A 26582-nucleotide genomic window follows, 5' to 3' on the forward strand; every position below is an offset into this window, starting at 1 on the left:
GCACAGATCACAGACTTCCCACGGACTATTGACTGCTGAAGCTGACCAGCATGGTCTCCAGCCAAGTCCAGGTGAAGCTGTACACCTATCTACAGGTCTCCGGAAGACCACTGTTGGTGCTTCGACCCAGTGACGGCTGGGAGCAAGCTGTCCCAACCACGGCTTGAAAGTCCAAGCCTGCTGTGCCTTCAGTGTCCCTGGACCATCTGGTGGACTGACCAGCAGTCTCCTGGGCTACCCAGCTGCAGCTGTTTCTGTTCTGAGTTCAGCCTTGGAACTCAGAGAAATTCATAGAACTTCATTTTGTGGAGCAAGAGCTATGTTTTTTGTGGGGGCCCCAGTTTACTTACCTGTCTCCAACCGGTTCTAAATTGCTATTTGTTCTGTTTCTCAGTCATTACCATACACAGGGGGTCATCAAAGGTTGGGCAGAGCTGCATAAATGCAGCGGTAACGCTATTACCACTCAATTAACGCTCCACCCAATGCAGAGTTTGGGTGGAAAGTGGGAGATTTACCTCCAGCTTTTTGCTGGAGGTAAATCTTAGCACTTCACGCCCATTTGTGGCGCTATTACCGCAGCGTTAACATCGCCCAGAATGTCCCATTGGAAACGGGGAATACCCCCTGCCCCTCTCAAGTCAGGATCCAGACTACTAGCGAGTTACAGTAACACAATTTGCATTGGGGTGGTATCCCAGTGGATTTGCCGCCGGGATACTGCCAAGGTCATGATAGACCCCCCAGTATGGTAAAGGGTTCATTCTGAAAATCCACCTCAACAGGTGTGTTCACTGATCTGTAGGCCAACTTACTCATTTTCTTCCTTGGTATGCTATGCTTGTGAGAAGTCTGCCTGACAGTGTATATGCTGTGTAGCACTAGACATGGCTCCCTTCAGGGAAAATTCAACTAACATTAGTTGGACATGACCTAGTCCGATCTGCTCTTCTTGCCATTTAGTGTTGCAAGGTGTTCAGTCTTCATTATTGGATTGTGTTTTCAAGTCTCATTGATAAAGTGGGTTGTGGCAGGGCAGAGGTTAAGTACACAATGGAGACATTTTTGTATTCTTGTGTGGCATCTTTGAGATGTTGCCCGTTTTCTTATACAAGTAAAAAATATGAATATTAAATCTTGTCAAACAGAGGAAGAAATTTCAACTCCGAGACAAGTGGCATTTAGCAAGCTTTAAGAAGACCAACACATTTTATTTTAGCAAACAGATTTTTTATTTGTTTACATCCCTAGATTAGCAACTGACACTTTCCACAGTTATAAAAGGCAAAAAAGGTGACAAACGGGGGTCTGTAAAACAACAGAATTTTGATAAATCACTTCAAATTAAAACCAGAGAATGTGTTCTCCGCAGCTATCCCTAACTTAACCACAGTTCTAGCAACACACTTATTGTCAACACATCTAAGCACTGTTCCAGAGCAGCTCTCCAGCAACTGTTCAGCACCAACGGGAAAAGGGGCAGTCATAGCTGGAAAAGCACCTTTGGAATTTGTCCAAACTCCAATTTTTTCCCAGCTTTGGTGTGGTTCAACTGGGTGGGAAGAGTGACTAGCATCTGACCTCATCTACTTACCAGAGGAGGAAAAAGATGGTGAAAAAGGAAGACCCTCAACAAATAGCACCTAGGAATTAAGGCTACTATTTCTGTTCCTTCTAAATATGGAAGTTCTGCAGGTGGCCACTCAAACAATACCTTAAAATAAACAATATAAAAACAATTCCGTATTTCTAAATTCCTCCAGTATTTTTGTATTGGTGTTTTGCAAGGCAATCCATGCTGCTTGACAACACCAAGAAAGTGGAAGGACATTACTTGTCATGTGTGGGTCCTTCACGGATAAAAAAAGGATAGGCTTAAAAGTCAAAAGAAGGTATACAGGATGACATGTGACTGAGGAACAAAGACAACCATACTAAAAATAGTCAATTCCTTGAACAGTTCTAGGTAAAACCAAAGCTTCCCTAAACTGTACAACACAGAACAAAGCTCATAAACTAGTATGCTCATCCAACAAGGAAGAAAAGACAATTCTTACCAGCAAGGGTTAAAAATGACAGTATAAAACTGAGACTGGCATACGTTTTTCTTAAAGAACTCCTCATAAGTTAAAATCCATGTAATTTCATCTGCTGCAGTATCAAATCGGGGCTAGAATATTTAAAAGCAAAATAATGTACAGAATACATATTCTAAGAAAGGGAACGAATAAGTCCCATCTTTTAGAGCTTTTGAGTACGCAAAGAACAAATTTTACGTCTAAACAAAATACCCATCATGTTTTACCCCTTTTCTTGCTTTAAAATTCATTTAAAAAAAAAAAAGAAAGGCAATGTAGGACGTCAAAACTAACAATTGACCTTTAAAAAACATTATTTCCTCCCTCACCCAACGCTTTTCTTTTTTCATGTACATAAACATTTGAATTTTACTTTCCCCTCTGGGATTTCCTCATATTGGATTTGCCCTTTGAAGGTGGTGTGGACTCTTTGTCCACATCAGTATGTTTCTTCTCAGAACTTCCCACAGGTTTCTTGGCAGGTGCTGGCCTTGCTTTTTTGGCAGGAGTACTGGTGGACTTTGTAATCTTTGCTGGTGAAGGTGCTGGCTTTGCTTTCTTTGTAGGTGTTGGTGGAGCTTTCGGTGGTGCTTTCTGTGGAACCTTTTTTGGGGCACTTTTAATATTTCCTCGTGGTTTTGGGGGGCCCCTTTTCGGTTTGGGTTTGGTCACCTGCCGTTTCAGTGGGGCAGTAGGGCGGCCTCGCGAGGAAATCTTTTTCTGCATCCTGTGATAGAGAACACAAAGTTAGAGTAATTGTGAATGCCACAATGCAGGTAGTGTTGATAGTATACCAAAAATAGTTGTAAAGCATTTGGATTGGTCTGGCAAGTTGTGTTAGGTTCCTGGGATTTAAAAATGCCCATTGCATGGGCTCCAGCCACTCTGGAGGTTCTGTAAGTGTGGTGAGAAGTAAAAGCAAGCTAACTTTGCTTTTGGGTTGATGCACACAGAAGGGAAATACTTGGGTACCATGTGCAAATCTGTCTCTAGGTTATCTGTATCTAGCACACACCAAAGGGTTACACAAAATTCTCTCACATGCAGAACATACGTATCAGGAACATCGCAAACTTTCATTGCAAAACTGGCACAGGATGGGCTGGACATTGCAAACGTGCTAACTTGCTTAACAGCTACAGTGCATGCAACCACAATGCAAGCATCTCTTCCAGGGCCATGTGCACAGCTCCTTTACCCCGTCAATCATTGTGGATAGGGTGGAATTAAGTTACATGGGGAATGTCACTGTTTACTTTGCTAGATAATAAAAAGGGTAGTGAAACGGTTTTCCTACCATTCTATAATGGCAGGGCACTCAATTTGTCCCATGTTGTGCGAGTAGATCTTCCAGGAAATAAATCCCACAAACCAGGAAACCGTACTCACCTTAGTGACAACTGTACCCCTAATTCTGAGTCATCTTTCCTTCATACAACCCTTTTTCTATCACCAATATATATAGTGCAGTTAGCAACATCAAGCAACCAATTTAAGGAATTCAATGTTCACCTCTGAAAAACAAGCACGCCCACTAGGCCCTGCCCTCTGGCATCTTACTTCAATCCCCTTTAGACACATCGGATGCGTGTAAACCAGGCTGTACTGATAACTTTTTAGCCCCTGGCCTAGTAGCGGAGGGAAGGTAGGTGGGACGGATGGAGGAAAGGGGACTAAGGACTATGAGTACTCTAGTCACTAGAGTGAGTAACGTATTACTCATACGTCCCGTCTCCTTTCCCCATCCTTATGGGCGATTCCACCGAAACAAATGAAGCGAGGTGGTGAACACGGGTCTAGCTAGAGGCAAAGAAGTTCTGGAGGACTGTCCAAACTCGGCGTCCTTCCTGGAGCTGTTGTCCAATGAGTAATGCTTGCAGAAAGCTGATGAGAAGCCCAAGAAGCCACCTTGCTAAAAAGTCTCCCAAGACACGTGCCCTTTCACACCACCGCTGTGGACTTGGCTCTTGCTGCAGGAGTGTGGATTTCCGCTGGCACCTTTCTACCAATGGCCATGCAAGATTCAGAAATGGCCATAGCCATCAAGCGGACAATGGATGCCTTCGGAGGCTCGAGTCCCAGGGACCGTGCCCCCAAACGTGACAGAGCTTCTGTCTTCCTTTGCTACTTTGTCCGTGAGAGAAAGAATTTCAGCACCCTCTGCAGATCCAGGGAATGCAGAGACCGTTTCACATTGAGCGCCATCAGCAGAGCAGTCATCAGTGTTACCCACCGAGGTCCACTGAAGCCAATGGTGCAAATGGCTTGCGCAGAGCGCCCCAATTCAGATCCCAAACAGGGTGCTGTCTATGGACCAGAGGGAACAGTTGCGACAAACCCACGAGGTGAGCATTGACATCCGAGTTTGCTGCTGAAAAAACACCATCATCCGAATTCTTGTAGGACCCCATTGCTGCCAAGTAGGTATGGCAGGTGTCAACCTGTACCCCAGAACGGTACAAGTGGGCTGAGAAGGAGATAATATCATACACTGAGCAAAGGAGAGGGTTCTACCCCATTCTCCCAGCCCAACGACAGAACCATGACCACATGCTTTTATGCTGTGCAAGGGTAGTGGGCTTTCTGACCTCCTGAATTATACCCCAATTGCCACCTGACAAGCGCGCCGGCGCGAGCCTCAGCTGAGCAGGAGGCAAGGTGCTAGGACCAGCCTGGCTGGATGTTTCACAGCCCCCCACCCCTCGTGTGCAAGGTGTTAGGCAGGATTGTATGCAGTAACGCTGTGGGAGACTACACCAGCCATGTCCTCTTGGTATTAGGTAATCCACCTATTGGTACTGGTCTGTACTACACAAGGTGGTAGAGTGACTGAGCAGCCAGATTTATAATGATGTGTTATTTATATAGGGCCTTAGTCCAAATCACTTTACAGAGTACATATTTACATACAATATCACCCAACCGAAATTGATACTCATTTACCGACCTCGGAAGGATGAAAGGCCGACTTGGCCGGGCCGGGATTCGAACCTGCGACCTGCAGATCACGCTCAGATCGCAGCGAGCGCTTAACCCGCTGAGCTATCTTACCGGCTTTATTTATCTCAAGAGGGGTAAATATGAGCTGTAGAGCATCGAAATCCACACATAAAAGTATCAAAATAACACTTAAATAATTATTTTACTAGAAAACCTTGTGTAACGGTCAGTTTTAAAGAAGCCTTCTTTAAAAAGGGCAATATGCAACCATTAAAATACACTTCATAACACTTTCTCAGATTTAGGATAAGCAAGTAGATACTCAGCGATGCTGGCAATACACTTCCAACACCCCGCGGTGAATTCAATTACTAGGTCAGTACTGACATTTAAATATCACTTTTCTATGCTTGGTAAAATTCTGAGGTTGTGGAAAAGGAAAAGGTTAGGAAAAAGGTTAACAGGTTCTCAGAGCATGTGAGCACTTTTCAATCTCCCAAATTAAGTCTAGATTAGATCTTTCCCAGCAATAAAAGTTAAACTTATGCACCACCTATGAGGGACAGTTAAGGTCAGAAGAGTCTGCAGCAAGCCAGGACAGCTAGAGTCAATGTGAACAAGGTCTATGGAGCTGAGGAACTTCTTTAGATAGCACAAAAGTCTCGCACAAAGTTAGAGAGTTTGTAGAAAATCACTGTTGGGCCAAAAGCGGTTAGTCTTGTTAAAGTCAGAGCTGAGATCAACTCTGCAAAAGCAGCCACTGAAAGTCTTAAGTGAGATAATGCAAGCTTCAGACAAAAGAGTTAAGTATCCCTTAGCACAGTATATTAGATTTGAAGAGGATCCGGCTGGCTTCTGTTCTGGTTGCAGATCCTGGGTTCCTGGGCTTCAGTGGTGGGGACCAGAGGAAGGACGTCTGGGGACTCCTGCACTGCAGTTTGAAGGTCGGCTGTGGCTACAGGCTCTTCAGTTCAGTGGCACTTTGCAATTTCAGCTACGAGCAAATAGCACCACTGCGGATGTTACGGCACTTGATGGGCTTCTCTTGCTTCTTGAGTCCAGCATTCTGGTGAGGTGGCTTGGGTAGTCCTGCTTCGGGAGGGTCCTCGGGATCTTCCTGGAGCTCTGGTCTGGCTTAAAGATGATGCACTAGACTATGGATTTATCGAACCCTGGCACTTGGTTCCAGAAGCAGTAAAGAAGTACAGCCAGTTAGGGGAAGGTCCTCCAGCAAAGATAATCTTGGGGTTAGTTGGTCCCAACAACCCAACGGAAGTCGTCCTTTCAGGGCCTTCGCTACTCGATTCAGAATTGGAGTTTCAGCACTGCAGCAGGGCTTCACCGGGAAGTTCAACGGTCCAGGAGGGTGCAGCAAGCTTCTCTTCAGGATTCCTTAGTCGGATGTTTCGTCCAGTGGTCAACTCAGCCTTCAGTCCAAGCAACCTCTTCTTTTATGCAGATTTCTCCCATTCATGCACAGCCTAGCTGTCAATCACACAGCAAAGTGGCTGTTCTGCAAAGACAGCCAGCCAGCCAGCCAATCAGCACTGGGTGCATTCAGATAACCAAGGAGACTAAGGACAGGGCGGGCACCTCCCTTGCTTCCTGTCCTGCCAGACACACTGCAGCCAGAGGTGGGTTTCAGTACTGAAGCCCACCAAAGGCAAAATGAACAAAAGAGTTAAACCTGGTTTGGCGCGCAGAGTATAAACCAAGAAAGACCTCACAAGCAAGAAATGGCGAAAAAATAAGACCGGGTTATTTTGACAAAATTGGCACACATAGGTGCACTACTGCAGCTGAGGATTCAGCCTGAGGTAGAAACGCACAATGGTAGGAAAATTAAACCACTGCCACCAGCCATAAAAAGTTGTGAGGCTAATTTAAGGGATACATTACTCACCGTAATCATATTTCTGATGCTTGTAGCTGCTTGGATTCACATGCTGTGCATAGCCCAACATCTAGTGGAAGCTGCAGAGTATTAAAATCACTGAGCTCCGGGTCATACTGCCCCCAGCCAATGACTGTCCTCTCTCTAAACCCCTCCTCTGGCAGCCATCTTCAGATTTGGTAGCACGTAAAGTGGCAATATGTGAATCCATGCCAGACCCATGCTGCAGAACAATTACAGGCAAGTAACTTGTTCCTTCGCCAGCATGGGTTCTGGCATGGATTCACAGGCTCATGAATAAAGAATACGGAGCAGAACATATATACACAACCACGGGAGGTGGCAAGGCTCAACAGAAAAGGACATATGTATACAGGACTAAGGCTACCCCTACCGTTTGACACTTGCAGGTGTTAGTTACCACACATTTAACGGGAAATAATGTTTGCGAAATGCAACTGTGGTGATCTGTTGTAATACATGTACAGATTAAATACCAATATCTGTTAAATGTGTGGTAACTAACACCTGGAAGTGTCAAAAGGGAGGGGTAGCCTTAGTCCTGTATACATATGTCCTGTTAAGTTCACCCTCATGACACTGGCCCCCTCTAACAAAAAAAAGAGGGTCCCAGTACACCCCAACATATACACAAAGCTCAACAGAAGCAATTACTCTCAACTCCTCACCAGGCTCACCTTCAAGCGAAAAGGTTGCGTAGCACTGCTTGGCCGACCCTGGAATCCCTGTCGACGCAGTAGAATTTCATGCAAGTGTGCCTAGACCTCCATGTAGCAGCCATGCTGATGTCCAGCAGGGGCACACCAGACAAGAGCGCAGTCGTTGCAGCAATCACTCTGGTAGAATGGGCTCTCGGACGGACAGGTAGAGTGTTAGGAGAATTCTCAGAAATGTGCTAATTCCCTCCACCTTAGAGACCCCCGGCAACTTTGCTGGATTTTGAGGACGTGACTTTTTTAACCTGGAGAGAGTGTGACCCTTTTTCCTACATTTTTAATGTGATTTTGTACACTTTTTCATTTGGTTACAGAGTCTGACAAACTCCATAGGCATCATCTTTAGATTGTGTCACACAGCACCTTCAGTGCAGTACAGGGAAGTCTTTCAGATTTCCTAAAGGTTTAACTACCTTCTCTGGGATAAACTACTGTTTCCCAGAGCAGTAAAGTGAAATTGACTTTACTTATTTTAACTTGCTAGACCCAGCACACATTATTTTAACATAGTGCTGGAGCGGTTACCTAGAATCCCCTTTGTCTAGCTTATCATGTAACATTTTTCATGTTACCCTTTCCTCACTGAATGGCTGGTGGCAGTGGCTTTATTTGAATTACCATAGTGTGCCTTTACCGCGAGCTGTGTTCACAGCTACAGTAAAGCGCACACGGGAGCCATCTTTGTCAAAATGGTGCACAGTCTTTTTTCGTCATTTCTTTGTGGAAAGGTCCTTCTAGACACGCCAAACCAGGTTTGGTCTCTTTGTTCATTTCGCCTTTGGTGGCGTTCAGGAGTGAAACCCGCCTCTGGCTACAGGGTGTCTGGGGTAGGCAGGAGGTGAGGGAGGTGCTCGAAACTCCCTGTGCTTAGTCTCATAGGATACCCAAATGCACTCTGTGGCGATTGGCCGGCTGACTGTCCGGCAAGGACAGCCACCCCGCTGGGTGACTGACAGCTAGGCTGGAATGAATGGGAGAGAACTGAATAAAAGGCGAGTCCACTGGTTTGGAAGGCAGAGTCGACCACTGGACGAAGGAACCGAAGAAGTACTTGAAGAGGACACCTGCTGCAACTCCTGGACCATTGGTTTGCCCGGTGAAGCCCTGCTGCAGTGCCGAAACGCCAAGTTCGCATCGACAGAGAAGTCCATGCAAGGACGACTTCTTCCCTTGAGTTGGTGTGACCAATCAACTCCAAAGTAAGCCCCCTGTACATCCATCTCAGAGATGGTTGAATTTCCACAGAGTTGCTGCTGGAAACAGTATAGCCAGGGAGAGGAACACCAGATTGTGTGCATTGCTTTTAAGCTGGCCTAGAACTTTTGGAAGATCCTCCGGACTCCCAGGAAGCAGGACTGACCAAGCCCGAGCCCCTCAACATAGTGCGGGACCACAGAAGCAAGGAAAGTCCATCTCGATAGCAAGGAATCGCAGTGTTGCTATTTGCGGTAGAGATGAGGAGCTGAAACACTGAACAGCCACTGAAAGTGAAGTTTGCCGGTTGCAAGTTTTGCCTGTCCCAGTGCATTGCAGGAGTCCCCCAACATCCTCCCTTTTGTCCCCACGACTGAGGCCCAGGACCAGTGAGAGCTGCAGAGCTGCACAGGAACAGAAGTCATCAGCTGCATCTTTTTCTTAATTTCTAAGGTACTGTAACAAAGTCTTAGAGTACTTACCTCTTACTTTAGAGAGCTTGTAACTACAACTCACAAGTCTAATCAGCTTGTGGCCCTACATTTGATTCTTCTTTTCAAAGACTCCTAAGAAGTGTTTAATCCTATCGAAGACTTTTGCCCATTAACTTTGGCTTGGCCTATTCAATTGTATGACTTCTTGAAGGATCCAAAAGTATTTTCCTGCTTAAGAATATTTGCGGTCTCTTGTGTTTTAATAAACTTGGCCTTTTACCAACCTCTAAAAGTACCCTAAATGCAAACAGTAAGATATTCATTTCTCCAGCACCCTTGTTATTGAAGTCACCTGTGGGTGTAGGTTGTGTCTGTGGGCCGTCCCAAAAGGGTATTTACTAATTTAGAAACTAAGACTGTACAGTATTGAAGTATATTTGTGTGTTACTATTATATTTGCTCCCTTGTAAATAATGCTTTATAACTGACTGACAAATTAATTATTGATATGCAAGAAACCTTAAGTATAAGAGTTAATTTGAATACCTGTAACTGTGAATCTTTGTCTAACTCCACTACAGCTCACATTTCCCCTTTTGAGATAAGCCTGGCTGCTCAAGATACCAAAACGGTGCCGTACAAGCTTATACCAAAGGTTGGTTTGCTTAGACCTGTAGGGAGAGTTGTTTGTAGTGTTCCCAGAGGGTACTGCATACAAACTTTGCCTAACACAGCAGTCGGTTTGTCACCAGTGACGATGAGTGATGCAGCCAGAGAGCCACCTGGAGATGGAAGTCTTGGACAAGGCCTTCCCATGGTTGACAGGACCAAATTTCACAAAAAGCTGAGAAATCTTATGGAAACTTTGTGCAGGCCACATAAAACGTCAGCACTCAAGCCACATCCAGCGAGAGCAAAGTCCCTACGACCAGCGACAAAGGCGTTGGAAAAAACACAGATTAACACCTGGAACCTTGGGCATGAAGGAGGGGTGCGTTTGCAGCACCACCCGCGCCGCGCTTGCAGGACAGGGCCTCGATCTCACCACCTCTTGCAGAGGTGATGTCCACGAGGAAAGCGGTTTTTCACGACAGAAACTTGAGCGGAGCTGAATGCATAGGTATGAATGGGACCCCCCCCCCCATGAGCCTAGTCCACACCACATTGAACTCCCACTTTGGGGACTGAGCCTTCACCAGCAGGAACGGACGAAACAGACCCTTGATGAACTCTTTGACTAGACGGTGCAACCACAAAGACCATCACAGAGACCTGGTATAGCAGGAAATGGCCGCCAGATGCATCTTGGAGGCATGCGCCAGCCCCAATTTAGCCAATGACAGTAAATACAGAAGTACTTGAGGGGCCGTGACCCTCAGAGGGTTGATCTTCAGTGACCAGCACCAAGTCTCCAAACGCTTCCATTTGTGTCCATAGCACTTCAAAGTCGACAACGCCCTGGCCTTGGCTAGTACCTCCCTGCAGTCCGCCGGAACTCGTAACCATCAAACTCCAATGCTGCAGGAGCCAGGCCTTCAAGTTCAGTGAACCTGGGTCGTGGTGCAGAATTTGCGTCCACTTCCCTGGCGAGGAGATCCGCAACCACCGGCAGCTTGACTGGAGAGGACATTGACATGCTGAAAAAGTCTGGGTGCCAGATCTGCTTCTTCCACGCCAGAGTAACAAGGATCATCCTGCACCAGAATGTCTGAGTTGACCGATGACTCGAAGTAGTAGTGGTAATGGAGGGAACGTGTACAGAAACAGGCCTTTCCAAGGGAAGGAGAACGTCCCCCATGCTCCCCGGCTGGGGGAACCTGCTGGTGAACCTCAGGCACTTGGTGTTCGTCGCAGTTGCAAACAGATCGATTTGGGGGCTACCCCACTTGAGGAAGAGGTTGTCCACTTGATTCTACCGAAGCTTCCACTCGTGGCAAGAGCGCAGCTCCCTGCTGAGAGAGTCGGTGATTGTGTGCTTTACTCCCGCCAGGTTGAATGGAATTAGGAACATCCCCTGGACGACGGCCCAGTGCCACAAGCCCTGTGCCTCCCTGGAGAGCGCTGGAGATCTGGTGCCCCCTTGATACTGGATGTGAAACATTGTGGTGGTATTGTCTATGAAGACCCTCACCACTTTGCCCTTGAGGGACGGCAGAAACAACTTGAGGGCCCAAAACACTGCCTGTAGTTCCAGTACGTTGATGTGTAGCGTCTTCTCTTCCGGCAGCCACAGGCCTCTGGCGTGAAGGCATCTGGTGTTGGCTCCCCATCCTTCCAGAGAAGTGTCCATCGGAATGGGGGCTCTGGAAGTCCGTGCATCCGGCGATGTTGGAGCACACGCCCCACCACCTTATCGCTCGATGGAGCTCCTCGTCGAGCGCGATCCTATCCTGAAGCCTCTGGACATCTGGACCCAACGGGCGTCGAACTCCTGGAGCGGACACATCCGCAACCTGCAGAGCCGAATCAGGTATATACAGAACGACATAAAGCCGAGCAGCGACTTGATGGTCTAGACTGTGGCGATCTTTAGTGCCAACAGCCTTTGCACCTTGCCCAAGATGGCCGCTATCCTCACCTCCGATGGAGACACCAGGCAGGACACCCTGTTGAGTCTGGATCCCAGGAATAGCGCGTACTGTGATGGAGTCAAGCAGGACTTTGCATAATTCACCGAGAACCCCAGGTCCAACAGCAGTCGGACGGTCCTCGCCGTGTGGTCGACAGATATCCTTTGACTTAGCCCGGATGAGCCAATCGTCCAGGTAAGGGTACACATGGATCCCATGTAGACGCAGATGGGCCGCCACTGGAGCCAGGCACTTGGTGAAGACTCTGGGCGCCGACTTCAGTCCAAAAGGAAGAGCCTTGAACTGGCAAAGCTACCCTTGGATGACGAAGCGCGTATGGGGACGTAGAAGAAAGCGTCTTCTACATCCAACGATGACAGAAAGTCTCCCTGCTCCAGCTGGCCAAGCATGTGCTGCAGCGTGACCATCCTGAACTTCTAGGACCTTATGTAGTTGAGTCGTCACAGGTCGAGAATTGGCCTCCAGGCCCGTTCGTCTTTCTTACGAGAAAGTATCATGACTAAATACGGGCGACCGGAGTCGCAGTGGAACCAGCTCTATCACCCTTTTTCTTAACATGGCCCGAACCTCCAGCAGTAGCTGAGGGATGTGATTTTCCTGTCTGGCCACCGGTGGTATTGGAAGACATTTTCATTGAAATTCTAAGGTGTGTCCGTGGGCGAGAGCATCCAGAACCCATCAATTGGTGGTGATGTCTTGCACACGCTGACGAAGATCTCCAGGCGGCCTCGCACCAGGTGTGCATCGGTAGGGGCCGACGTCCTGGCCGGTTGAATCTTGCTTGGCGGTAAATAAGTCCGCCTTGGGGCTCTTGACGACGACGGGCAGCACCGAAAGCCTTGGAGCGACCCCTGTTGGCTTCCTGGGTCAAAGAACGGGAGGGTTGGCAGTAAGAGGATGAGCCCCCGCCAAAACCCTTCAAAGACATGCTGGACTTCACTCCTGAGGAACGAAAGGACGGCCAGTGTTGCTGCAGGGTAGCCAAGGCATGGGCCATCTGTGTGTCGGTCTTGTTGGCCCGGAGGAATTCATTGACGGGCTTCCCGAACTGTCGAACAGCATATCCAGGACCCTCGTCTGGAGTTCTTGCCTGAAGTTGGTGGCCTTGAGCCAGCCGCAAAGGCAAATACTGGTGCCCATCTGGCAGAAACCCGTGTCCACGATGTCCAGTGCCACCATGATCTGGCGCCACCTCGCCGTTCGAGGATCTTCAAAGCCTCGAACAGTTTGTCATCGGGGAGAAATCCAGGCGAGGAGCCATTTTGTACCAAAGCTCCCGGTCGTACCTGGCCACGATCGCCAAGGCGTTGGCCGTATTGACGTGGTCACAGCTGACTAGATGACCTTTCTACCCATGGAATCCAATTTCATCCCCTCGTCCGAGGGGCTGTTAGGCAAAATTGCATGCAGTACCCTATGGGACCACCACATGCAAATAGGACTACAGGTTTAAGCCAAACCAACCTCTGGTATAAGTCACACACAGTTTTTGTAGCGATCTGAGTAGCCAGGCTTCTCTCAAGAGTGAATGTGAGCAGACAGGTTACAGGTTACACAGAGGTCTTTCAATCACAGTGGTTCAAGCAGACATTTATACTCAAGGTTTCTTGGTAAAACTTCTTATTAATTTATTACATAATAATTTAGAAAACATTTCACTAGAAGGAGGCAACTTAATATTATACACTAACACTTGAGTACTGAAACAATACGTTTCTGAACAAGTTAGGCTCCCCTGATATAGGAGCAAAATGGCACTTCAGTTACTTTCAATGGTAGTAAAAGGCACAAGTTAAGTATCACTTCTACTTTCTTAGGCAGTGTAAATAGTTTCAGTTCACTAGAGGACTCAATTCAGTTCAATAGGCATAGGCCAAAGTCAATGGACTAGTGTCTTGGATAGGAAAGAGCAGTTCTTGTAGTAAACGGTAAAGTCTTTGCAAAAGTTCTCAGAAGTAGTTTAGACGAAAAAGAATGATATGTTGGGTCATAAGCCGATCTAGGCCTGTAAGTTGGGAAAGTTCCACGAACTTTCACTGCGAGAGTGGCGTTCTCTCAATCGGGTTGGCACAGTATCTTAGTATGAAGCAAATGATGCAGCTGAAGACAAATTCCTGGCAGTTCCTGCAGATCTCACTGTTCCTGAGCCTCGGTCGTGGGGACAAGAGGGAGGACGTCGGGGGACTCCTGCACGGGATTGTCAGAAAACGCAGACAAAATGAAGTCACTTCAGTTCCAGTAGCTGTAATTCAAGCACACAAGCTGGTGTCCCTCTCCCTGGTTAATAATAACCAGCCTTGAGAATGATATCCAGGTGGTTAGAGTTGATTGGTCCCACCAACTCAAAGGAAGAAGTCGTCCTTGAAGGGGCTTCTCTGTCGAGATGAACTCGGCAATTCGGACCTGCAGCAGCCGTCCTCTTCCAGCTCTTCGGTTCTTTCGTTCCAGTGGTCGACTCTGCTTTCCAGTCCAAGAGACTCGCCTTTTCAACAGTTCTCGGCCTTTCATTCCAGCCTAGCTGTTACTCACCCAGCAGGGTGGCTGTCCTTGCCGGACAGTCAGACAGCCAATCACGCCAGAGTGCATTTGGGTCTCCTAGGAGACGAAGCACAGGGAGTTTCGGGCACCTCCCTCACTTCCTGCCCACACCAGACACTCAAGAGGTGGTCTTCAGTCCTGAAGCCCGCCAAAGTCACACGAACAAAGGGACCAAACCTGGTTTGGCATGCTGGGACAAACCCTAGAAGGACCTTTCTAAAAAGAAACGGTGAAAAAATACTACCGCAACCTGTTTAAACAAAGGGGCTTAAGGTGCCATCTTGAAAAACATGGCTCCCCTGATTTTTAGCTACTGGTGTTTGCGGTCGGGAAAAATCATGGTAGTTTGTTGTAAAACCACTGCCACCAGCCTTTTCAATGGGAAAGTGTAGCATTTGACCGCTACATGAGTATTTAGACACAGGGGAAACTATGTAACCCCTCCAGCACTCCATTGTAAGATGGTGTGCGCTGGGTCTAGGAATTTAGAAAGACTAGTAAAGACAATTTCACTTTTCATTCTGTGGGGAACAGTAGTTCATCCCACAGAAGGTATTTAAACCTTTGGGAATTCTAAAAGACATCCCTGTGTCACTGCACTGAAGGTGCTGTGTAACACACATGAAAAGTTGATGCCTATGCAGTTATCCAAAACTCCATAATCAAAGAACACAAGTGAAAAACACACATCAAAATACATGAAGGAGTTGGGGGGGGGGGGGGGGGGGGGGGGAGAGGGAGGCTCACGCTCATTCCGGTTTTCAAAATCCAGCAAAGTTGCTGGGGGTCTCTAAGGTGAAGGGAATTAGCACATTTATGAGAATTCTCCCTAATGGGGGCAGACTATGACACCAAACTCCAAACTCGACAATTTCTTCCTGTCGGCCACCGAGCCCACCCAGTCGGCGATGGTTGAGACCGCAGACACTTGGATGCAGACTCCGGCACCCTGTATTTATTTTCAAGCCGGTCTCTCTTCGCTGGGGCCGAGTTCTTCAGCAGTGCCAGCCCCTCATCCCAAACGTCATCCAGGAGCGGGACCAACAGAATGGCCTTCATCTTCGCCTCCCGCCGCTGATACAGGAAGCCCTCCTTCTCTTCCAGGGCGAGTTGGAAAAGCTCTGACGCACGGGCGATTGTGGAATGGAAGGATCCCACTTCTTCCGGTGGAGAAGCTCTCGGCTGTGGTGACGGAGGATCTCCCATCCCGCCGTCTGTTGTCAGCTTGTCCACCCCCCTCCTCCTAGGGGGAGGGAGGTTTTGAAGGGCAGCAACGGTCGGAATAGAGGTGTAGGATGCCTCGCCTTCTTCGCTGGTGGTTGCCCCGGTGTGAACAGGGTCACTGGTAATATCATCGGCATCCTCCTCTGAATCTCCAACACCAGCATGTGGAGGGTCGAGAGGATATCCTGCGAGACAGGGTCGCTGGGCCCAGCGCCCATTTAGTCACTCACGTCGATGGCGTTGCCGCCTCTGGGAGGCGTCGTCCCGGCGTTTCCATCGTCGTCGTCACCCTGAATGGTGTGGATGGAAAGTAGCTCCTTGTTGGACAAAGAAATGTCTGTTCCTTGCAGTTCTTCACTGCTCCCCTACCCCCCTTTCGGGTCTTGAGGTCTCAGGCAGTAGTCCATCCTTTTCTTCGGAGTCTTCTCAATCAGCTTGGCCGAAGCCTCCCTCCCTCCTGGGAGGAAGAGCCACTCTGATCGCCTTCGGGGCACCCTGGACCGGGTCCGCCACTTTCGCCTTCGAGAGGGAGGCCACCACCAACTCGATTGAGGACGACAATTTGGCCTGGAGCACCTGGGCCTTCCCGTGCAGGCCGGATCCCTTGTCCTGCTTGGCCTTCACGGGCAGGTCGGACACCGTACCCTACTTGGCCTTCTCCTGCATCACCCAAAGCTTTCCCTGGGTAGCGGACTTCCTTTTGGACGAAAAGCTTGAGCGGTGGCTGGCGATCGATGTTGATGGAGACTATGAACGTGCCCTAACCGTCACGGGACCGCAGGAGTGGCGACCCCAACGGAAGCAGACTCGCGGTGCTTGGCCTTGAGTTGGGGCCCCCACGGATGGCTGGATCCTGAAGAGGCATACCCCTGTGAATCACCAGGGGAGAGGCCCTGGTTTTGAGCCATGTCGCTAACAGGACATGCCGACCATTTATCGTGTGCTTAGTGAAGGCACGGCAGATCTCACAATCTACTTTATGCGTTGGGTGTAGGCAATACGGGCAATGGGAATGCTTGTCGTCCATGAACCCATTCCGCAAACCTCATCTGGAGCACAGCTTGAAGAGGCAAGCGCCATCCTTCTCGTCCGACATGATCTGAACGTGTAGGCCTGACAAACTTCTGGAAGCTTCCAAGAAGAACACACTAATATTTCTGCTTTTGAGGGGCGTGAAAGATGCCAAAATTGGGTCCCCATTAATTGAAAGCGTAATCGATAGAGTACTTGGGCTCGATTGACAGAAACATTTTATTTTCCTATCACAAACGCGAAAAACACAAAAGCTCAAAGAACGAACCACGAGGACTCCCAACACTTGAACGTGCAGTAAAAATCCAAAGATGGCTGCCTGATGAGGGGTTTAGGCAGAGGGCGGTATGACCCAGAGCTTAGTGACTGGTTTAAAGGACAAAGTTTAGAAATGAAACAGATTTTTCTTTTACCAAGGATTCCCAGCCTGACAGGGAATATTCATGAGCATGTGAATCCATGACAGACAATACTGGAGAACGTTGGATTCTGCGTAGGCTCCAGCTGTGACTTCTGGAGATTGATAGAAAATCTCAACTCGTGTAGCGTATGCATGGGGGTGGAAGAGGAGGTTTGGTGGAGTGCCTCCGGAGACCCTACCCTGACAAGCCAGCCGTCCAAGTATGGATAGATGTGGTGACCTTGGACCCTGTGAAAGGCTGCCACCACGTTCACCAGTCTTGTAAATACCCTGGGGGATGAATTGAGTCCAAAGGGTAGAACCTTGTGTTGGAAATGAAAGCCCATGATCCTGAACCTACGAAAGGACTGATGGGGCTGCCAGATCGGGACGTATAGGTACGCATTCTTCAGATCCAGGGAGCACATACAGTCTCCCATGCGCAGTTCTCCACTATAAGCGCTGGGCTAACCATCCGTAATTTTTGAAGAGGAAGGGAAAGATCCAACACTCTCAGGCCCACCTGGTTCTTGTGTATGGCGAAAATCCATCAATAGAAGCCCAGGCCGCGCTGGGAGGCTAGGACTTCCTCCACTGCCTGACTCTCTAAGAGCGAGCTAATTTCCGCCAACAGAGTTGCTGTCCCAATCTGTAGGGGCAGAGGGGAGGAGAGGGTCGAAGCAAAGATAGGTAGGCGGTAGCCCGTGGACACTACTGAGAGGATCCAGGGGTCCGCGAACCTCATGCGCCAGTATTGGCAGTGAAGGGCAAGCATGCCCCCCACCAGAGACAGGTCTACCCGGATGGACGTGTCCTGCCTTTTTTCCTTCTGAGGCTGAAGCGCGGTACTGAAAAAAGACCTTGTGCGCAGCCTTGTGTTTGCGCCGGTGTTGGCTTGGAGACTTGTCTGGTTGCCTGGACCGTCGTTCCCGGACACCCCGGAAACCACTGAAGGAACGACCCTTGTCTGATCGCTGGTGCGTCTGGCTGTATTAGGTGTGGCCTTCGTGAGGATGTATAAGAATTTGGCAGTCTTCGAACTGTTCTTTTTATCAAGTTCCTCGTCTATAGTGGAATGGAACAGGTCGCCACCCGCAAACGGAAGGTCCAGCATGCGTTCCTGGACATCCAGGTTGAACTTTGTCAACCGTAACCAGGCCGTCCCTCTTGTCCGTAGCGATGCTAATAGCACGGGCAGGAGGTGTCAATGTGCACCACCGTGGATTCCATAATGTCTTGCGCTACGATTTTGGCCTCCGCAAGCCCTGTCTTTAAGAGTACCTGGCCCTGTACCAGAAGGAAGTCAGCAATTTCCCACTAAAACCTCTGGTTGACAGAGGGAGCATAGTGTCTGCATTAATCTGACGAAGATGCAGGGAAGAATTGTAATACATTTTCTTCCCGGATCATCTCCTCCTTACCCAGGAGTGCAGAGATTGATTTAGCCGAAGACTATTTGGAGTAGAGTGAAGCAGCAGCGATCACCCAGGAGTGTGGCTGAAGGTGTGCCGACAGCAGGAGGGGGTCCCCCTCCATCTGCCTAAACTTGGCATCGAGGCGCCTGTTGGTAAGCCGCACCTAATGGGGTTTAAGTCATCCCTTTTCGGCAAGTCCCACCACGTGCTTTTGCATCGGGATTCCCGTTCTAGCCAAGGGGTGTAGAGTGAGGACCTCTGCTAGGACCGCCACCTCCGGGTGTTCCACCTCAGGCAGCCCCAAGTATTCGGCGAGCCGTTCATGGAAGGCCTTGGCTGACGATGGGTGTGTCTGGTTCCTCCTGCTCATCTGTGTCCACCAAGGTGTCTTGCTGGTCTGGTGCAGTTGGAGGAGTGCTGGGCGCCGGCGGCTATGGTGTACTGACAGGGGCCAGCAGCTGTTTCGGCAGCTGTGGGGCTACCAAGACGGTTGGAGGCGTCGGAGCCAGCGTGATGGGAACCGGCAAGGGCAGCTGGGGCTGCACCGTGGGCAGAGTCGCTGGAACCACTGGCGGAGTGGCCGTGGGTGCCGGAGGCAGAACTGGAGGGAGCATGTCCCTTATCACATCCTTGAGGATGACACCCATCTGCTGAGACCTCATGAGGTTCAGAAACGTTTTAAAAAAACCTGTCTTCACAGGCTGGTGGAGCGCTTGTAGGTGCGGGTATGGGCTGTGTGTTTGCCCACACAGTATAACATTGGTTCCTACCCCAAGATGATGACCATACCCAGTCTCACATCTATGGGGGATTTGACATTTTAGAACGGATTCGCTGCCACCTCCCTTCAGAACAATGATATGTTACACAATGCCTACTGCAATAGCTTATTTGTCCAAATACAGTGTTTGGCACAAGACTTATTAAATTGGGATTATGCATGTAATTTATCTTCATACCTTGCGTTTTCATTTGCAAGCCAACTTAAGCGACACACAGACGGGTTTGTCTTAGAATTATCTAGGCTTGCCTACAATAGAGGTATTTTACTAACTGGGTCAATATTTCCTTCAACTTTGCGCATACAACCACTTTAGAGTCCGCTATGCTGCCCTATTTACCCTTCAGCACTACTTTGACTGGCAAGTGGTGCACTCAGTGTCGCATTCGTGTTCGGCTATGGCGCTCAAACACTCAGCCCATTTCTGGAGCGTACTGTGGATTGGTGCTCCGGCACACACTCAACCACACGTCATATTAAAGCCAACACAGAATTGGCCGTCCCAGGCATTGATACCTGCGCCTGGAAACCGTGTAATAGTTTCGCCGACAAAAATCTCCATTCACCAAGGCTACGAACATTTTGTTTTCACTTTGAGAGGAGCAGCGTCCTTCTGCTCAACTGTGGAGCCCGCCCCATAACTTCAGCTGGTTTTACACAACGCCAACTGCATCGGCCTCATGTAAACGTGGAATTCAGCCTCCATACTCATAACGTCACAACAAGGTAATTCGAACGATGCTATTAATGTATGCATGTACACTCGCACGCACAGCACTGCATGCGACTCCAAGGATTCCTCTTTCTTCCCTCAGTTATTCCTTTGTGGCAATCAGCACAATCTGTGCAATACCGGTCCAGGGACCCCCACCAATGGGGCAGTGCACCCAGCACGACAGCTGATCACAAGTTTGGACTTCGAGCAAACCCAGTGATCGGCAATCGCCTTCTTCATTTTTGTAATCAATACTCAGGTTCATCACTGAACTAGTTGCGAGACCTGATTAGGTGAGCATTTCCTCTTATTAGTATTTCAATATCTCTACACAATAGGTTACATCCTATTCACATAAAACTTACCCATGTTCACCAATTGTTAAATTACAGCGCTCTCTCAACACCTTTAAACACGCAAAAAACAATACTGCCTTTCGCATTGGATATTTCTTGAATATCCAACTAAATGAGGACAGCTACAGCGGTCCCGGTGCTTTGTGGGACCCAGTAGTGAGGAAAAAGGGGATTCCACATTCTTGTGGTAAGCTTTTTTCTGTCTTCCGCTTTGAGCTATTTTTCTTGCCTTGAAACAATTGAACAAATAAACCATTTCGTCCCGATTTAGCAGACAGTTTCAGTTGCCAGAAAACACACACACAGACCCAAGATTTGTTCTCTGTCTACAGGGTCTACAATCCTGACGAAGGCGGCCATCATTAATTTTAACATCGCAGCCGAAAAGCAATATTGATATGGGGGTTCATGTGGCCTTTCCACCTGGCCCAATTCCAACAATTGGCACACAGACTTTGCTTTTCGTCACAACTGTTTGCCCCCCTCGGCAGATCCCCCCCCCACAGACTAGGAACTTGAAAAAATGTTGAGGACATAGAAATACAACAAAATGTATGTGTTGTATAGACTCACTTGATGAAAATGCTTCTTTATTGAATGTATCTACTTATGCTCGAGCGTAACCATTACTGTTTGCTGAACTTTAGGACATACAACGTCACCAAGGACAATAGTCGGGATCTTTGGCCACCCTGTTTCACATGTAATTTCATGCACCCGTTTTTATACATTTTCTCAGAAATTCTAAGACAAGCTTCTCTGAATAAGAATGAATGTCTACAGTCAGTCTCCTTCACAGAAATAGCGAATGCTTACGTGAAATACATACTTTGGATAAAATATTCTCTTTTCTTTTTTCTCTAACATTCTTTGGAGACCTATGTGGTCCTCACAGTCACTTTAATCACTGGGGTTTCTTCAAGTCTCTAAGTTTTATGACTAGTTTGGGTTTTACCAACATTTACTATGCTAATTTTGGGTTTTACCAACATTTCCCACGCTAATTGTGTTCCTTTGTGCGCTTCTGGCACAATGTTTTTGTAAAAAGTACAAATATATTTTTCTTGTTTAACCAAAATAATTGCTTGGTTGGTCTGTGCGTTTCTTCTGGCACCTAATACGAATGATTGGACTAATAGCCCTATGGTTGATCCAATTAGGCTTCAAACAATACAGGCTCCCTGGTGGTCAACCCTAAGGTAGCAGTAGACCCTTTCTTGTTCATATGGGCTGAGACCTGGACAAAGTCTGCCTTACTGTCTGTGGCGTGTATCTGCCCTGCGATAAAGGGTATGCCATATGCCACGTGCCCGGTGAAGACCAGCCCCACCAGTAAATTCGTTCCCCTACCTGTTCTCCAGAGGCGGATGGTGTCAGGCGAGCCGCCATTTTATATGGGCTGGCAGCCATCTTGTCGGGCTGCATGCCACGTGCCTTTTTCGTGGTGCTTGCTGTGCTGGGCCCGGCCTCTTCCAAGACTCATGGTGGTGGAGGTTGAGGCCTACCGTGCACCTGAAGACGAGGCCTGGTAGGCCGATTGCCCTTGGCTGTTAAAGATTTCTGAACTCTGACCTGGAGAAGCAGAGGTTCAGAAGGCCAACCTAGTTTCTTGGAACAGGGTAACCTCTGGACAAACCAGACCAATCAGGGTAGCTATGGCACGCGGTTAAGACTAAGTCTCAGGAGGGGTGAGGGTGACTGAAGGACCTCAATGAGCACGCAGAGCAAGAACACTTACAAATTACTCCAGACAGGTGTTATATCAATAATAGACACATTTATTACAAGGCCTTTGTAACATAGACCATATCAAAAGAATCACAATATCACTCAGTAAACCAATACATCACACTTAATACAATATATATACACAAGACCATTGCGGTCTAAAAGGGGTGCCTGCACGAAATATGTCGACAACCTGGAGGAGAAGGAAACAGGCAGTGCAGGTAATCTTTAGGCCCTGTTCAACATCAATAATACACTCTACTAAGAGGCAGTCCAAGCCCTACGAAGAGAGGACCATTGTGCTCAATAGTACATGCACGCGCTTGTGCCAATGAGCGGGATAGGGTCTCTTCAAGGGTCTCTAGTAGCTCAGGAAGGTGGATGAGGCGATGCAGGACAAGTTTATTCAAACTATTCCATTCAAAAAGGACCTCCACTTGAAGGCAGTGGCAGTTTGAGAGTACGGGATGGAGTTGCTATTTTGCAATAGCTGTGGAAAGGAGAGGGGCCCCCAGGGCCCACTCGTGTAAAAATGGGCTCTTGCGCTAGGGGCCACCGGTTGGTGTTAGGAGTACACACCGATCCCCGACGCAAGCAGACCCAAACTTCGCAAGTTCAGTCCACTTCGCTGGCAGGTTCAAATGCGGCAAAAAGGACGCCTCAGCACCTTTCGGTTCCTAAGATACAGCAATGATTCCCAAACAAGACAGTGGCGATTTCTCCGCTCTGGGTGTAGGAATCGGCCCAGTTTCACTGCAGCGGGCTTCAGGGGCAAGTGGGCCACAAATGCAGCGAACTTGCACAGGTCTTTGCCGCGGCAGGGCAACACGATAACCGCGTTTAGTCCAGTCCTGACGCACTCGTCTCACTTCAGACCTGGGAACGCCAAGTGTACGAAACTCGGTGTGAGGGTGCCGTGGACACAGAGCTAGCAGTTTACCAAGTTCCGAGGGCCTCCTCGAAACGGCGGTGGTGACAGAGCAAAGCAACTGGGTAAGCGGGTCAGTCCACTGGTTGGCCCAGGGACACTTCCGAAAAAGCTTACTTGCAGGGTTTGATGAAGGTGCTAAGTATAGTTGGTCCCACTATTCCAATGGGTCGAAGCGTCTTCGCAGACCTTCTAGGAAGACCAGATGCAGAGGGGTCCCACGGGACGACAGCGGGCTCAGGGTGCCAAACCTTCCAGCGGGTCACCAGCGGTTCCTCGACTCGGCTTCGTGTTGCAGGATACTTGGATCCTATCCTTTGTTCAGTAAGAACTCAGGAGATCGACCTGGCAGTGGTGTTTTCAGCCTCCTCTTATCCAAAGTTCCCTTCGCGCCAAAACAGAGAGGACCCAATGGGAGATCTGCTCACAAACACACACTCCATACGTGGACCAATCACGGACCACGGTGGTCCCAGGCATCCATGGCACCCAGGATGTGTATTGGAACCAGACGTTCCAGCCCACATCCTGGAGGCAGACACACAAGGCATGCAGAAGCCCACGATAGCATTGGGTTTCGCGGGAAAGTGCATGACTAAATAAGGACTGACCCGGGTCGACTCGACCTGGGGAAGGTGAAGGGGCAAGATGGCCAAAGACAGGACAAAGAACCTCGTGGCATGGTCATTTGAGCCAGGCCACCTATTTGTGCCAAACACGGTTAACATGGCAGGAAAGGGTTAAAAATAATGCGAAAAGATAGCTGCAACCAGTCCTGTCCATGACACATCTGCACAGTTCATAAAAAGTCCAGCGAGAGTATCTACGGCCTTTGGAAATGACTAGAAACCCAAGTGTGCTGTATGGTAAAATACAGTGCACACTTGTTACATGAGGAAAGGACTAAGGGAAACAAAGTCTCCCAGTACTGACTGTCTTAAGGGCATGTCAGTTGCCCCATAAAAAGTGAGCAAATGCCCAGAGGAGTGCAGCTGAAGGCTCTGCTTCTCTGGCAAAGTCAGTCAATGGTGTCTAAACAGCAGCAAAAAGTTTGGGGGTTGACACATGGAGGGATAAGTACACTCAACTATGAAATCTTTCCTAACAGCTGTGTCGCTGGTAGTGCTGCGTATAGGATCCCCCTCAGATATGTGTCTGGTATTAGGGCATAGCCCCGGTAATAGAACCTTACGGTTCCTCCATGTCGTCACCGGTAGGCTCTAGTGACCCCCTCCGCCTGGTGGCCGGCAGCTGTGGCAGCTTTTGTACCCACCCTGATACAATAACCTGAAAAGTCCCTCCCGCTTATGCGCTTCCTGGGAAAGGAGTCGCCTTAGCGGGGTGCGGATGAGAAAAGTGCCCCTACCTTGGGCCAGGACTTGTGCTTGACGAATTCCTTTTAAGTCCTCTGGAAGCAACCTTCCGAAGAGCTCCCTCCACCATGCTAGCCTGTTCGTCAGAGTGTGCAGTGTCAGCGTGTCGCATGCGGAGCAGCCTTCCCAGTCGTGGTAAGTGCCAAGGCAGCGGTTAGGCAGAATCCTGTGCAGTGGCCTTAGGGACCACTACACACAATTAAGACTACAAGTGGTAATACAAGTTCACCTTTGGTACAAGCCTGTACTACATTGTTAAAGTGGAAGCAGTAGCGGAGCAGCCAGACTTATCGCAAGAGTAAATGAGCAGTAGCAGAGACTACACAAAGGACCACAATTACTGCGACTCAAGCAAACACTGATTCAAGGTGTCAGGTAAAAAATATAAGTACATTTATTTTAAAACCATCTGTTATAAACACACTTCTATAAATTCGAAACCACATATAAAATACACTACACAACCAATTCCACTTGCTCCAGTAAATTCAAGGTAAGGACATTAGGATTTGACAGACCGGTGTTGCGATACTAACTCATACCCGCGGATAGAAATGCTCAAGAAGTTAAAAAAACACTTTGTACTTGAGAATTTCAAACAAGGGAAAAGTGAATAAAAATCATAGGCAATACTTTTTCAAGGCACGGCGACTCGAGGACTTATTCAAAGATACAGATTAAAGTCAATAGGCCTGCACCAGTGTCAATGGAGCAGATGCTCAGTTGCCGAGGATCACACGTTGAACAGTTCGAGATGCCAAGAGTTCGTAAAGATTGTCAAATGGAAGGAAAAGTTATAAGAAGGAGGGAAGAAAGAACAAATCTTTGTGGAGGAAAACGGTTCACCCCGATTCTGGTTGGTCAGACGGAGAGAATGACCAATTGTGTACAGTACCTTATTCCGTTGGAGAAAAGCTGGTGCCACGGCAGTTCCTGCAGACTCACGGTTCCTGCGGCTTCAGTCGTGGAGACAAGAAGGACGACGTCTGGAGCGATCTGCACTACTCAGGGATGAGGCCAGCAGCAGCGAAAAAGACAACGATGAATAAAAGGTGCGTTCCTTTAAATCAGGAGAGGGCTCTTATGGAATCTATCCGGACCACTACAGCACAGCAGTGATTTCGACCCAGGAGAGGATTCTGTCTGAAGAAAAGACGAGCTGGTTGATCCCACCAGGCTTAAGGGAAGAAGACTCCGGACTGGATCTTCTCTTAGTCGTTGAAGGGGTAGATAGCTCAGGACTGCAGCAGGGCTTCACCGGGACTCAGGGTTGCAGCAGTCGTCTTCTCCGCTTCTCTTCGGTTCCTTGTAGTTCCAGAGGCGACTGCCTTCTAGCTCAAGAGTCCTGCCTTTTATGCCAAAATCCCCCATTCACTCAGCAGGGGGGTTGTCCAGCCCAGACAACCACCTCAGCCAATCAACACCAAGTGCGACTTGGGTCTCCAAGGAGACCCTGTGCAGGGGGGGACTTCACCCCACCCTCACATTCAGCCCACCTAGACACCCAGATGCCAAAGGAGGGCTTCTGGTCAGAAGCCCGCCAAAGGTCAGCGAACAAAGGATGCAAACCTGGTTTGCCGCACAAAGAAAGTCCCAAGGTAGGATGTTAACAAAAAGAAATGGCGATTAAACCCACCGGAGCCGAATAAAAAGTATTTGGGCTAGGGGGTTTAAAATTCGAAGCTACTAAAATAGCCTAAAACAATACCACGTTATGTAATATAATGGCGGTAGGAAAATTAGGGTAGGTACCACTGCCACCAGCCAAGTCTTAATGTTAAGGGAGCGAAACAACGCTCCAAGAGGTACAGATAAAAAGGGCTAAGAATTAACCCTTTCCAATACTCCATGTAAGATGGGGTGTACTTGATCTGTGGTTAAATGACTATATAAAGTTAATGGCAACTTTACCTTTTTCTGGGGGACAGTAGTCGGCCCCAGAAATGCAGTCGGTGGGAAGTCTAAAAGACAACCCTGTGTCAATGCACTGAAGGTGCTGTGTAACACACAGAGTGGGGCTGCTGAAGTGGTGTACTCCAGCGTCCACAATCACAAAACAGATGAAATACACATGGCAAAACACAGGTAAGAGTGGGGGGAAAAGCTCACACTCTTACCCAGTGGAAAAAATAAACTCCAGAACTCCAGCAAAGCTGCTGAGGGACTCACTAGGTAAGGGAAATTAGCCATAGAATGAGAATTCTCCCTAACACTGGTCCCCCCA

At 48.5% G+C, this 26582-nt stretch overlaps 1 protein-coding gene across 2 annotated transcripts in view; it reads right to left on the minus strand.

Moving 5' to 3' along the window:
* Positions 1-1208: 1208 nt before the first annotated feature.
* HP1BP3 (heterochromatin protein 1 binding protein 3) overlaps positions 1209-26582 on the minus strand; it is a 901708-nt gene continuing 876334 nt past the window's right edge. For both annotated transcript variants that reach the window (XM_069610338.1, XM_069610339.1), the window contains exon 12: positions 1209-2805. In XM_069610338.1, the coding sequence (XP_069466439.1) occupies positions 2448-2805 (358 nt within the window). In that variant the 3' untranslated portion in view covers positions 1209-2447. The remainder of the gene's footprint in view (positions 2806-26582) is intronic.

The sequence above is a fragment of the Ambystoma mexicanum genome, chromosome 8, assembly GCF_040938575.1.
Source record: "Ambystoma mexicanum isolate Mex_15411 chromosome 8, UKY_AmexF1_1, whole genome shotgun sequence".
Taxonomy (NCBI): Eukaryota; Metazoa; Chordata; class Amphibia; order Caudata; family Ambystomatidae; genus Ambystoma; species Ambystoma mexicanum.